Below are 14,248 nucleotides of genomic sequence, written 5' to 3'. Positions count from 1 at the left end.
TAAACGGTCTATTTTATTATTCAGTAATTTGTTATGAAAGGATTTTCTGTCATGTTATTGTTGCTTCATGCCCTTGATTGATTGTCAGATCAGATGGATCAGAAATAGCAGAATCGATTCACAAATAATAATAATAATAATAATAATAATACTTCGTTTATTTGAACTGAAACGCATGTAAGAGCCGCATACAAGCGTGCCGTCGTTTTTCAAAACGCAGGGGGACGCGCTACTCCTTCAGATCCTCTGAAATCAACTTCCGACAACGTGCAGGACACGACTGTCTCCATTGGCAACGAGGAGAACACACTTTTGAGTTGATGGCAACTTTGAGAAGAACATGATGGGAGATGCGGACTTCAGCAAATACGATTTAGCACGTTTACAGGACGAGTTGGCGCAGGAGAGAGAGATGAAGTAAGTGCAACGTGTATTGTAAGGGAATATATTTATAGTGAGGGATGCCTGAAGAAAATAGGACCTCTGAAATAGAAATGGATGGCCAACCATTCAGTAAAGTATATTTTTACCCGACCCTCCCTGAACGCTCACTCCCCTATACCCAAAATAATAATTTCAACAAAGTCGCTAGCAGAGAACCCGTCTAGACTGCGGTCAAGTGAACCGACAATCACCAAATGCAGTCAAGCCATCCGCTCTTTAGTTTCCGCCTGAATATTTATGCGCGAATACACTACACGGTAATGCGTATTTTTCTGGAAACGGAGTCATATACACAGACGTTTTAAATGTATTTGGTTTAAATCGACAAGTCATCTCTGCTCTTCCTCTACAGCTGACCAGGACGTCAGTAGGCCTGGTACACGTGTACAGATATTACATTTTTTGGGGGACAAATACATTTTATTTTCGTGAAGAAGCCTTTGACTCGCCTGCTGAAGTACCACCGTACACAGCACAGACATTGGTCAGGCAGCACAAATTAGCACGAGCAGGGCCGGGCCGGGGATCATGATTGGGAACGTCTATGCAATGCAGTAGTATCCTAGTTTTATATACACCATCCCATCAGCTCCAAAAATGAAACAGAAAGTACATTTTCTTACAAATATAACTTTGCCCTGTCAATCAATCAATCAATCAAATGTATTTATAAAGCCCTTCTTACATCAGCTGATATCTCAAAGTGCTGTACAGAAACCCAGCCTAAAACCCCCAAGAGCAAGCAATGCAGATGTAGAAGCACTGTGGCTAGCAAAACCCCCCTAGAAAGGCCAGAACCTAGTAAGAAACCCAGAGAGGAACCAGGCTCTCCGAGCATGCTCTTGGTATATCCTAGGCTTGCAGCCTATAGTATAGGTTAAGGATCATTCGATAGCGACTACACAAGGCCCTACTTGATATTGCGCGCCCAAGCAGAGAATCAGGGATGAGGGCCAGCATCGGGCACAAATCAAGATACAATAAAGCAACTAATTCTCAATGACTGAGCAATATGACATTTTATCGATTGTAAATTACATGATCCTCTCCTGGACTGAAACATCAAGAAATACTAAACCCTCCCCATGACTGAAATTGAAGAAGCACGACCCTCCCCCATTTTCCTCCGGGTCACACTTGTGTAAATTTGGTAGTTATACTATCACCAAACCACATTAAATGCCCGTCTGTCTGTCTCTCTGTCTCTCTGTCTGTCTCTGTCTCTCTCTCTCTGTCTCTGTCTCTCTCTCTCTCATCTCTCACTCCTGCCTGTAGAGAGATGCTGCAGGAGTCTGTGTGTGATCTGGGGAGCACCATGACAGAGTTGGAGGAGAGACTAAACAGTGTGAACCTTGAGGGTGAGTCTGTATGGTGAGTGTGTCACTGTGAACAGGGAGAGTGAGTGTGTATGGACAGGGAGAGTGAGTCTGTATAGTGTATGTGGACAGGGAGAGTGAGTCTGTATGGTGTGTGTGGACAGGGAGGGTGAGTGTGTATGGACAGGGAGAGTGAGTCTGTATGGTGTGTGTGGACAGGGAGAGTGAGTCTGTGGACAGGGAGAGTGGTGGTGTGTGGACAGGGAGAGTGAGTGTGTATGGACAGGGAGAGTGAGTCTGTATGGTGTGTGTGGACAGGAGAGTGAGTGTGTATGGACACGGAGAGTGAGTCTGTATGGTGTGTGTGGACAGGGAGGGTGAGTGTGTATGGACAGGGAGAGTGAGTCTGTATGGTGTCTATGGACAGGGAGAGTGAGTCTGTATGGTGTGTGTGGACAGGGAGGGTGAGTGTGTATGGACAGGGAGAGTGAGTCTGTATGGTGTGTATGGACAGGGAGAGTGAGTCTGTATGGTGTGTATGGACAGGGAGAGTGAGTCTGTATGGTGTGTGTGGACAGGGAGGGTGAGTGTGTGTGGACAGGGAGAGTGAGTCTGTATGGTGTGTGTGGACAGGGAGAGTGAGTCTGTATGGTGTGTGTGGACAGGGAGAGTGAGTCTGTATGGTGTGTGTGGACAGGGAGAGTGAGTCTGTATGGTGTGTGTGGACAGGGAGAGTGAGTCTGTATGGTGTGTGTGGACAGGGAGGGATCCCCAATTAGCTGCTGCCAAGGCAATGGCTACTCTTCCTTGGGTCCAAACAGGAATCAAAACTCATCATGTCTCTTGTGGTGTACCCTCTGTTCTGGACCTTGGGACTGTGAAGAGACCTCTGGCTGCATGTCTCTTGTGTTGTACCGGTGAGGTGTCCAATCTGTGTGCCAACTGCTTGAACAGACAGCTGGGTACCTTTCACCCATCAACACAAAGACCAATAGTGATGCTGTCAATCCCTCCTCCACTTTGAGCCAGGAGAGATTGATATGGGCGGTAGTCCAGCTGAGACTAAACTATGGCCTGTAGGACCTGCCTGGTTCATTTAGAGCAGCTCCTTATCATGGACAGACCTCTTCCCATTTTAGCAACCATTGAGTCTAAATGTTTTGACCATAACAGCTTGCTATCTAGGGTTACATCAAGATGTTTAATCTCCTCAATTTGCTCAATCGCCAAATGATTTCAGTAATTGATCTAGAGGAGGTTTAGTGTTGAGTGAGTGATTTGTCCCAGAAATGAAACTATTGCTAGATGCCCGTTCTAAAACTCTGGAGCTCTATGTCAAGGGTGTCAGTTATTTATATTACTGTTGTAGCCCGACGTGTATATTGTTGAGACGTTAGCGTACACACACACACACACACACACACGCCTGTCAGCAATAGTTTATGATCAATAATATCAAAAGCCGCGCTTGAAGGTTAACCAAACAGCTTATTTTCTTATTATTCATTTCTTTCTTTCTTTAAATGCAAATGTCCTGCAATTCTACACATGTATGTGTGTTCATATGATGTCAGGAGTCGAATCCCCGCCCCCAAAAAATGTTTTGAGTTTTGCTATTGACTGGCCTAGTTGGTTAGTAGTGTTGCTATGGCAGCTGAAGCATGGCTCCATGTGAGAAGGTCACGTAGTTCAGTGAACTAATGGAGTAAACACACAAGCCTGTTCACTTGATTAAATATGATGTAGCAACATATCACACAGTATGTTACATTAAACATGCGTTTCATCGTGTAGTGTAAAGCATGTTGAGTGTGGGGATGTGTATCCTCTTGCCAGGTAACGAGTGGAAGACCCGGTACGACACGCAGGTGGAGCTGAACGGTCGGCTGGAACGTCAGATCACACTTGTTCACGAAAAAATGGAGGACCTGCGGAGAAACCCCATGGGTAATAGGAAGGACATGTTAAACACACACACACACACACTAAATACACATGCACACAAGGGAAATTATTTTGTTGATTTTTAGGGTGCTTTTGAGGTGACCCCACATGCTTTCTATGTCTTTGCAGATCGATTAGCCTCGATACGATCCTATTATGAGGTCCCAGTGGTGAGTTCTTACATATATTGGACTGTATATTTTATGGTATATTATATACTGTATATTATAGATATTATATACTGTATATTATAGATATTATATTATATACTGTATATTATAGATATTATATTATATACTGTATATTTTATGGTATATTATATTATATACTGTATATTATAGATATTATATTATATACTGTATATTTTATGGTATATTATAAACTGTATATTGTAGATATTATATTATATACTGTATATTATAGATATTATATACTGTATATTATAGATATGTTATTATATACTGTATTTTATATTATATACTGTATTATAGATATATTATATACTGTATATTTTATGGTATATTATATACTGTATATTATAGATATTATATTATATACTGTATATTATATTATATACTGTATATTGTAGATATTATATGAAATACTGTATATTATAGATATTATATTATATACTGTATATTATATACTGTATATTATAGATATTATTATATACTGTATATTATAGATATTATTATATACTGTATATTATAGATATTATTATATACTGTATATTATAGATATTATATTATACTGTATATTATAGATATTATATTATACTGTATATTATAGATATTATATTATACTGTATATTATAGATATTATATATATACTGTATATTATAGATATTATATTATACTGTATATTATAGATATTATATTATACTGTATATTATAGATATTATATTATATACTGTATATTATAGATATTATATTATATACTGTATATTATAGGTATTATATTATATACTGTATATTATAGATATTATATTATATATTTTATATTATATACTGTATTATAGATATTATATTATATACTGTATATTTTATGTTATATTATATACTGTATATTATAGATATTATATTATATACTGTATATTATAGATATTATATTAAATACTGTATATTATAGATATTATATTATATACTGTATATTATATACTGTATATTATAGATATTATATTATACTGTATATTATAGATATTATATTATATACTGCATATTATTGATATATTATATACTGCATATTATTGATATATTATATACTGCATATTATAGATATTATAATATATACTGCATATTATAATATAATTTTATATACTGTATATTATAGATATTATATTATATACTGTATATTATAGATATTATATGCTGCATATTATAGATATTATATGCTGTATATTATAGATATTATATTATATACTGCATAATATAGATATTATATACTGCATATTATATATGCTATATTATATACTGCATATTATAGATATTATATTATATACTGCATGTTATATATATTATATACTGCATATTATAGATATTATACTATATACTGCATGTTATAGATATTATATACTGTATATTATAGATATTATATACTGCATATTATATATATTATATTATGTACTGCATATTATAGATATTATATACTGTATATTATATACTGCATATTATAGATATTATATTATATACTGTATATTATAGATATTATATTATATACTGCATATTATAGATATTATATACTGCATATTATAGATATTATAGTGTATACTGCATATTATAGATATTCTAATATATCTAGCATATTATAGATATATTATATACTGTATTATAGATATTATATTATATACAGCATATTATAGATATTATATACTGTATATTATAGATATTATATTATAAACAGTGCGTTCTGAAAGTATTCAGACCCCTTCAGATTTCCACATTTTTGTTTTCCTCATCAATCTACCCACAATACACCATAATGACAAAGCAAAAACATGTTTTTAGAAATGTTTGCAAATGTATAAAAAATTACAAACAGAAATACATTATTTTCGTAAGTATTCAGACCCTTTGCTATGAGACTCGAAATACATTATTTTCGTAAGTATTCAGACCCTTTGCTATGAGACTCGAAATACATTATTTTCGTAAGTATTCAGACCCTTTGCTATGAGACTCGAAATACATTATTTTCGTAAGTATTCAGACCCTTTGCTATGAGACTCGAAATACATTATTTTCGTAAGTATTCAGACCCTTTGCTATGAGACTCGAAATTTGAGCTCAGGTGCATCCTGTTTACATTGATCATCCTTGAGATGTTTCTACAACTTGATCGGAGTCCACCTGTGGTAAATTAATTGATTGGTCATCCTGTCTATATAAGGTCCATCAAATCAAGTCATGAGGTCGAAGGAATTGTCTTTAAAGTGCCGAGACAGGATTGTACTGTATATGTTATGGAATATTATATTATATACTGTATATTTTTTAAATATATTAGATTGACAGTCAGACAGATCCACATGGGTGATTGGAGAGAGATGAACACAACACCAATAGAACACACAGAGAACCAACCAGTGGTGCCAGACCGGACCAGACCAGACCGGACCGGACCGGACCAGACCAGACCAGATCAGACCAAGCCAGACCAGATCAGACCAGACCAGATCAGACCGGACCAGACCGGACCAGACCAGACCGGACCAGACCAGACAAGACCAGATCAGACCAAGCCAGACCAGATCAGACCAGACCAGCTGCCACTTTAGATAACTGTGCTGAGGTAGACAGAATAAACCTGACTTTAATCACAGCTCAGTAATCACTGGATTACGCACTAAATCAGAGAACACACTCCTTATTGTTTGTGTGTGTGTGTGTGTGTCTGAGCACGCCTGGCAGATGGTAATTAGTATATCTGGGGAGGGTGAATGTGGTCTGCATGAGTGTCGGGGAAAGAGAAAAGGAGAGAGAGAGAAAGAGAGAGTGACAGGACACAGAGAGAGAGAGAGAGATATACAGGCCTAGGGAGAGAGAGATATATACAGGCCTAGGGAGAGAGAGAAACAGAGCGAGAGAGAGAGCTATACAGGCCTAGAGACAGAGAGAAACAGAGAGAGAGAGAGACAGAGAGAGAGGAGATACAGGCCTAGAGAGAGCGAGATAAAAAATAAAGATAAGCCAAGTATAAATACAGTAAAGTACACACACTAAATACGTTCAAGTAAAAATACAGTAAAGTACACACACTAAATACATTCAAGTATAAATACAGTAAAGTACACACACTAAATACATTCAAGTATAAATACAGTAAAGAAACCTCTGGACCCTGTACATGACTATACCAGGAGTTAACCTGGACAGGGAAACCTCTGGGCCCTGTACATGACTAGACCAGGAGTTAACCTGGACAGGGAAACCTCTGGGCCCTGTAGTTGTAGTTCTAGTTTATAACTGGGCCCTGTAGTTGTTCCTGGTCAGGTGGTCATGGTGTGTTTGACTCTATTTCCCAGGATGCACTGAGGCAGAGGCTGAAGGTCCTGACCAATGAGAAGGCAGCGCTGCAGGGTCAGCTGTTAGACTGCAGACTGAGGATCGAACAGGAGGGGAAGGTCTATTTGTATCTGTTTCTCTCTCTGTTTCTCTCTGTTTCTCTCTTTCTGTTTCTCTCTCTGTTTCTCTCTCTCTCTCTGTTTCTCTTTCTGTTTCTCTCTGTTTCTCTCTTTCTGTTTCTCTCTCTGTTTCTCTCTCTCTGTTTCTCTCTCTGTTTCTCTCTCTCTGTTTCTCTCTCTCTGTTTCTCTCTCTCTGTTTCTCTTTCTGTTTCTCTGTTTCTCTGTTTCTCTCTTTCTGTTTCTCTCTCTGTTTCTCTCTTTCTGTTTCTCTCTGTTTCTCTCTTTCTGTTTCTCTCTCTGTTTCTCTCTGTTTCTCTGTTTCTCTCTGTTTCTCTGTTTCTGTTTCTCTTTCTGTTTCTCTGTTTCTCTGTTTTCTCTTTCTGTTTCTCTCTCTGTTTCTCTCTTTCTGTTTCTCTCTCTCTGTTTCTCTGTTTCTCTCTTTCTGTCTCTCTGTTTCTCTCTTTCTGTGTCTCTGTTTCTCTCTCTGTTTCTCTCTTTCTGTGTCTCTGTTTCTCTCTCTGTTTCTCTCTTTCTGTGTCTCTGTTTCTCTCTCTCTGTTTCTCTTTCTGTTTCTCTCTCTGTTTCTCTCTCTGTTTCTCTCTCTGTTTCTCTCTCTGTTTCTCTCTCTGTTTCTCTCTCTGTTTCTCTCTCTGTTTCTCTCTTTCTGTTTCTCTCTCTGTTTCTCTCTTTCTCTGTCTCTGTTTCTCTCTTTCTGTTTCTCTCTGTTTCTCTCTCTCTGTTTCTCTCTCTCTGTTTCTCTCTTTCTGTGTCTCTGTTTCTCTCTCACTCTCTTTCTCTCTTGTCGGACTGTTTATCCATTTGTTTATTTGTTTTTTGTCCGATAAGATTACGGTGTGTCACGTTTCTGAGAATAAGGCTAAAATCGGCCAGTATTAGCACCTACTAATCTATAATCCCTTTCGGTTTTTCATCAATATAGCCACACAGCACACGGACCATCCCATGTGGAATCTGTTTTTCATCAATATAGCCACACAGCACACGGACCATCCCATGTGGAATCTGTTTTTCATCAATATAGCCACACAGCACACGGACCATCCCATGTGGAATCTGTTTTTCATCACTATAGCCACACAGCACACGGACCATCCCATGTGGAATCTGTTTTTCATCAATATAGCCACACAGCACACTGACCATCCCATGTGACATTTTATGCTCTGTAAGAGACAGAACAACATGTCCTCGTGAATAACATTCCCCGACATGTAGCAAACAGATGTCAACGCGTCTCAGCCCTCACACCTAACGTCCATTTGGAGTTTTGACTCGTTCAGTCAGAGTTTCCTCTTGATTGCTAACAATAGCATCAATACTTAGTTTCACAGTGTTATCTGACAAAGGTATTGATGTGAGTTTCTGTGCCTCTGCCTCTCAACACGTTGTTTTCACCATATCAACCGGTAATATCATAGTCTCTGCGATAGTGTGTGGTTTCACAGAGTAGAGAGCCGAGCCGTGCACCATGGGAAAGATTCAAGTGCAACAGTTAAATTCAGCCTTTTCTCAGGATCTAAGTCTGCTCTCTGGTTAAATTTGATCTTTTAGATTTTAATTATTTTCATTTAGACCTTTAAGGTCAACCACATTTTATATATTATTTTTTTGTTAGTCATATCAGGCGACCCCGCACGGGGTTGCGACCCCTAGTTTGGGAACCACTGCTTTATGGTGTAGATACCTAGACCCTCTAATCTGAAAGACCTGTTGGTGTAGATACCTAGACCCTCTAATCTGAAAGACCTGTTGGTGTAGATACCTAGACCCTCTAATCTGAAAGACCTGTTGGTGTAGATATCTAGACCCTCTAATCTGAAAGACATGTTGGTGTAGATACCTAGACCCTCTAATCTGAAAGACCTGTTGGTGTAGATACCTAGACCCTCTAATCTGAAAGGCCTGTTGGTGTAGATATCTAGACCCTCTAATCTGAAAGACCTGTTGGTGTAGATACCTAGACCCTCTAATCTGAAAGACCTGTTGGTGTAGATATCTAGACCCTCTAATCTGAAAGGCCTGTTGGTGTAGATACCTAGACCCTCTAGTCTGAAAGGCCTGTTGGTGTAGATACCTAGACCCTCTAATCTGAAAGACCTGTTGGTGTAGATATCTAGACCCTCTAATCTGAAAGGCCTGTTGGTGTAGATATCTAGACCCTCTAATCTGAAAGACCTGTTGGTGTAGATATCTAGACCTAATCTGAAAGACCTGTTGGTGTAGATACCTAGACCCTCTAATCTGAAAGACCTGTTGGTGTAGATACCTAGACCCTCTAATCTGAAAGACATGTTGGTGTAGATATCTAGACCCTCTAATCTGAAAGGCCTGTTGGTGTAGATACCTAGACCCTCTAATCTGAAAGACCTGTTGGTGTAGATATCTAGACTCTCTAATCTGAAAGACCTGTTGGTGTAGATATCTAGACCCTCTAATCTGAAAGACCTGTTGGTGTAGATATCTAGACCCTCTAATCTGAAAGACCTGTTGGTGTAGATATCTAGACCTTCTAATCTGAAAGACCTGTTGGTGTAGATATCTAGACCCTCTAATCTGAAAGACCTGTTGGTGTAGATACCTAGACCCTCTAATCTGAAAGGCCTGTTGGTGTAGATACTTTGACCCTCTAATCTGAAAGACCTGTTGGTGTAGATATCTAGACCCTCTAATCTGAAAGACCTGTTGGTGTAGATACCTAGACCCTCTAATCTGAAAGACCTGTTGGTGTAGATACCTAGACCCTCTAATCTGAAAGGCCTGTTGGTGTAGATATCTAGACCCTCTAATCTGAAAGACCTGTTGGTGTAGATACCTAGACCCTCTAATCTGAAAGACCTGTTGGTGTAGATACCTAGACCCTCTAATCTGAAAGACCTGTTGGTGTAGATACCTAGACCCTCTAATCTGAAAGGCCTGTTGGTGTAGATACCTAGACCCTCTAATCTGAAAGACCTGTTGGTGTAGATACCTAGACCCTCTAATCTGAAAGACCTGTTGGTGTAGATATCTAGACCCTCTAATCTGAACGACCTGTTGGTGTAGATATCTAGACCCTCTAATCTGAAAGACCTGTTGGTGTAGATACCTAGACCCTCTAATCTGAAAGACCTGTTGGTGTAGATATCTAGACCCTCTAATCTGAACGACCTGTTGGTGTAGATATCTAGACCCTCTAATCTGAAAGGCCTGTTGGTGTAGATATCTAGACCCTCTAATCTGAAAGACCTGTTGGTGTAGATATCTAGACCCTCTAATCTGAAAGACCTGTTGGTGTAGATATCTAGACCCTCTAATCTGAACGACCTGTTGGTGTAGATATCTAGACCCTCTAATCTGAAAGACCTGTTGGTGTAGATATCTAGACCCTCTAATCTGAACGACCTGTTGGTGTAGATATCTAGACCCTCTAATCTGAAAGGCCTGATGGTGTAGATATCTAGACCCTCTAATCTGAAAGACCTGTTGGTGTAGATACCTAGACCCTCTAATCTGAAAGACCTGTTGGTGTAGATATCTAGACCCTCTAATCTGAAAGACCTGTTGGTGTAGATATCTAGACTCTCTAATCTGAAAGACCTGTTGGTGTAGATATCTAGACCCTCTAATCTGAAAGACCTGTTGGTGTAGATATCTAGACCCTCTAATCTGAAAGACCTGTTGGTGTAGATATCTAGACCCTCTAATCTGAAAGGCCTGTTGGTGTAGATACCTAGACCCTCTAATCTGAAAGACCTGTTGGTGTAGATACCTAGACCCTCTAATCTGAAAGGCCTGTTGGTGTAGATATCTAGACCCTCTAATCTGAAAGACCTGTTGGTGTAGATATCTAGACATACCATCAGTTCATCTGATTAGTCTGACTCTTACACTCAGTAAAAGAAAGAAGTACGCTTGCAATACTCTGACTTACTCATTCTTTCATGTCTCACTTTCTCTCTTTTAATTCCCAGGCCTTTTATAAAGCCAACGCAGTGAGGCGTGTGTATCTATCAGAAATAGCTAAGGTAAGCATCGTCTTCTCACATCGGTCCTTCCTCCTATGAGGCAGAACTTCTGGCAAAGACCAGAGAACGACACGCACACACACACACACACACACACACACACACACACACACACACAGTCCTATTGACTGACTGCCACTATGAAATATAGCAGCTATATAGAGAGAGAACATTGTGCGGTGTGTGTGTGTGCGGTGTGTGTGTGTGTGTGGTGTCTGTGTGTGTGTGGTGTCTGTGTGTCTGTGTGTCTGTCTGTCTGTGTGTGTGTGTGTGTGTGTGTGTGTGTCTGTTCTCAGCCCTACTTTCTCATTCACCCTCTAGAGTTCCCTCTCCAATGATGCAGTGCTGTTGGTCTCCCTCCCTCCCTCCCTCCCTCCCTCCCTCCCCCTCCCTCCCCTCCCTCCCTCCCTCCCTCCCTCCCTCCCTCCCTCCCTCCCTCCCTCCCTCCCTCCCTCCCTCCCTCCCTCCCTCCCTCCCTCCCTCCCTCCCTCCCTCCCAAACACACACACACACTCATACAGTGCTGTTGGTCTCCCTCCCTCCCTGTCACAAAACACACACACACACACACACACACACACACACACACACACACACACACACACACACAGAGGAGAGAGGAAAGAACTGAGTCAAGGACTTTCAGCCTTGTTTTCTTTCAGACACACACACACACACACACACACACACACACACACACACACACACACACACACACACACACTCACCCAGACATGTACTCATGTACAGGTATTCAAATCTATTCAGATTATAAGGAAGCTACATCAATGTCTGTGTGATAGAAAATCTATTTTGCTGTGTCACAGTTGTCATCAACCCTGGATGTCACCAGGCGTCAATACCAGGTCCAGCCACAGAGGGAGAGGGCGCCAGAGAGCCAGCAGTACCCTGTCCAGCCACACAGGGCACCAGAGAGCCATATGAAGAAGTGAGTTCGTGCAGCCTCGAACCACAGCTCTAGGATCAGTTTACTAGCCCATCCAATCCTAAAAGTCACCATGATATGGGGGTGGAATTATATCTGATCGTGGACCAGTAGTTATTTAAGGACATTTCTGACTCAATACAAACATGTCTACTCATCTGTGCTCTCTCTCACTCTCATAACTACATTCTGTAGTAGGGGCCCCATATTGTATAACTACATTATGTAGTAGGGGCCCCATATTGTATAACTACATTATGTAGTAGGGGCCCCATATTGTATAACTACATTCTGTAGTAGGGGCCCCATATTGTATAACTACATTCTATAGTAGGGGCCCCATATTGTATAACTACATTCTGTAGTAGGGGCCCCATATTGTATAACTACATTCTATAGTAGGGGCCCCATATTGTATAACTACATTCTGTCAGTGTCTGTCAAATTAAGGTCTGCTGGTAGATTATTAAACACACACACACACACACACACACACACACACACATTTCAACTACACAGATTAAGAGATATCATTGGGTTTGTGACTGTGATGGGATGTGAATGACTTTGAACTTCACTTGACATGTTTTGAGTTGACAGCTCAAAAGAATTCCGTCAAGGCAGCTTGAGTTGTCAAAGTCAGAATATGTTATGAAATCAACTTCTCAATGCCAGTTATTTCGTTATGTAAGGTAGTAGTACTTTTATCATAACATTGTTTTTTTATAATCCTCTGATATCATCTTTATAAAGTATCAAATCTGAAAATGATTAAGATGTTGATGTTTCATTTGTATGTTTGTTTATTCATAAAATACATCCATCCATCCATATGTTCCATCCATCCATCTCTCTCCCTCTCTCTCTCTCTCTGACAGGGGGAAGCAGACCAGTAAGCAGTCAGGAAGAGAGGGAGGAAGAGGAGGAGGAAGAGAGGGAGGAAGAGGAAGAGAGGGAGGAAGTGGTGGAGGAAGTGGTGGAGGAAGAGACGGAGGAAGAGACAGAGGAGGAAGAGACAGAGGAGGAAGTGGTGGAGGAAGAGACAGAGGAGGAAAAGAGGGAGGAAGAGGAGGAGGAAAATAGGGAGGAAGAGGAGTCAGGAAGGCTGAGTTGGGGAGCAGGTTACCCATACTGAAACACTGAGTCACCATATATATATATATATATACACACACACACAACAATGCTGGTTTGATTTGTGTAATAAAATTGTCTCACTGGTAATGTGGTGTGTATTTATACCCTAATGTTATTTTTTGAGATCTGTGGGGACGACAGGATTGAATTGAAGAAAAAAGGAGAGTTGTAGCATGGAGGAGTGGGGAGGAGAAGGGATGAGGAGGGGATAGAGGAGAAGGGATTGAGGAGAGGGGATGGGATGAGGAGGGGATAGAGGAGGGGATAGAGAGGGGATGGGATGAGGAGGGGATAGAGGAGATGGGATGAAGAGGGGATAGAGGAGAGGAGATGGGATGAGGAGAGGGGATGGGATGAGGAGGGGATAGAGGAGAGGAGATGGGATAGAGGAGAGGAGATGGGATGAGGAGGGGATGAGGAGGGGATGGGAGAGGAGGGGATGGGATGAGGAGATGGGATGAGGAGGGGATGGGATGAGGAGAGGAGAAGGGATGAAGAGGGGATAGAGGGAGGGGATGGGGGATGGGATGAGGAGGGGATAGAGGAGAGGGGATGGGATGAGGAGGGGATAGAGGAGAGGGATGGGATGAGGAGGGGATAGAGGGGATGGGATGAGGAGGGAAGAGGGAAGGGATGAGGAGGGGATAGAGGAGAGGGGATGGGATGAGGAGGGGATAGAGGAGATGGGATGAGGAGGGGAGATGGGATGAGGAGAGGAGAAGGGATGAAGAGGGGATAGAGGAGAGGGGATGGGATGAGGGGATAGAGGAGAAGGGATGAAGAGGGGATAGAGGAGAGGAGAAGGGATGAGGAGGG

The 14,248-nt window shown here is 40.7% G+C and overlaps 1 protein-coding gene across 1 annotated transcript; it reads left to right on the top strand.

Moving 5' to 3' along the window:
* Positions 1 to 205: 205 nt before the first annotated feature.
* ccdc169 (coiled-coil domain containing 169) lies at positions 206 to 13,267 on the top strand (the record flags this gene model as incomplete). The annotated part of the gene is made up of 8 exons (XM_042311714.1): positions 206 to 417; positions 1,720 to 1,802; positions 3,597 to 3,707; positions 3,834 to 3,874; positions 7,225 to 7,323; positions 11,296 to 11,349; positions 12,177 to 12,298; positions 13,174 to 13,267. Coding segments are annotated over exons 1-8 (681 nt in total), but the record flags the coding sequence as incomplete, so codon positions are not given.
* Between the last annotated feature and the right edge of the window lie 981 nt (positions 13,268 to 14,248).

This window comes from Oncorhynchus tshawytscha, linkage group LG33 (assembly GCF_018296145.1).
Source record: "Oncorhynchus tshawytscha isolate Ot180627B linkage group LG33, Otsh_v2.0, whole genome shotgun sequence".
In the NCBI taxonomy this organism is placed as follows: Eukaryota; Metazoa; Chordata; class Actinopteri; order Salmoniformes; family Salmonidae; genus Oncorhynchus; species Oncorhynchus tshawytscha.
Note: the sequence above shows the minus strand (reverse complement) of the source record. Positions and strands in the feature narration are given on the sequence as shown.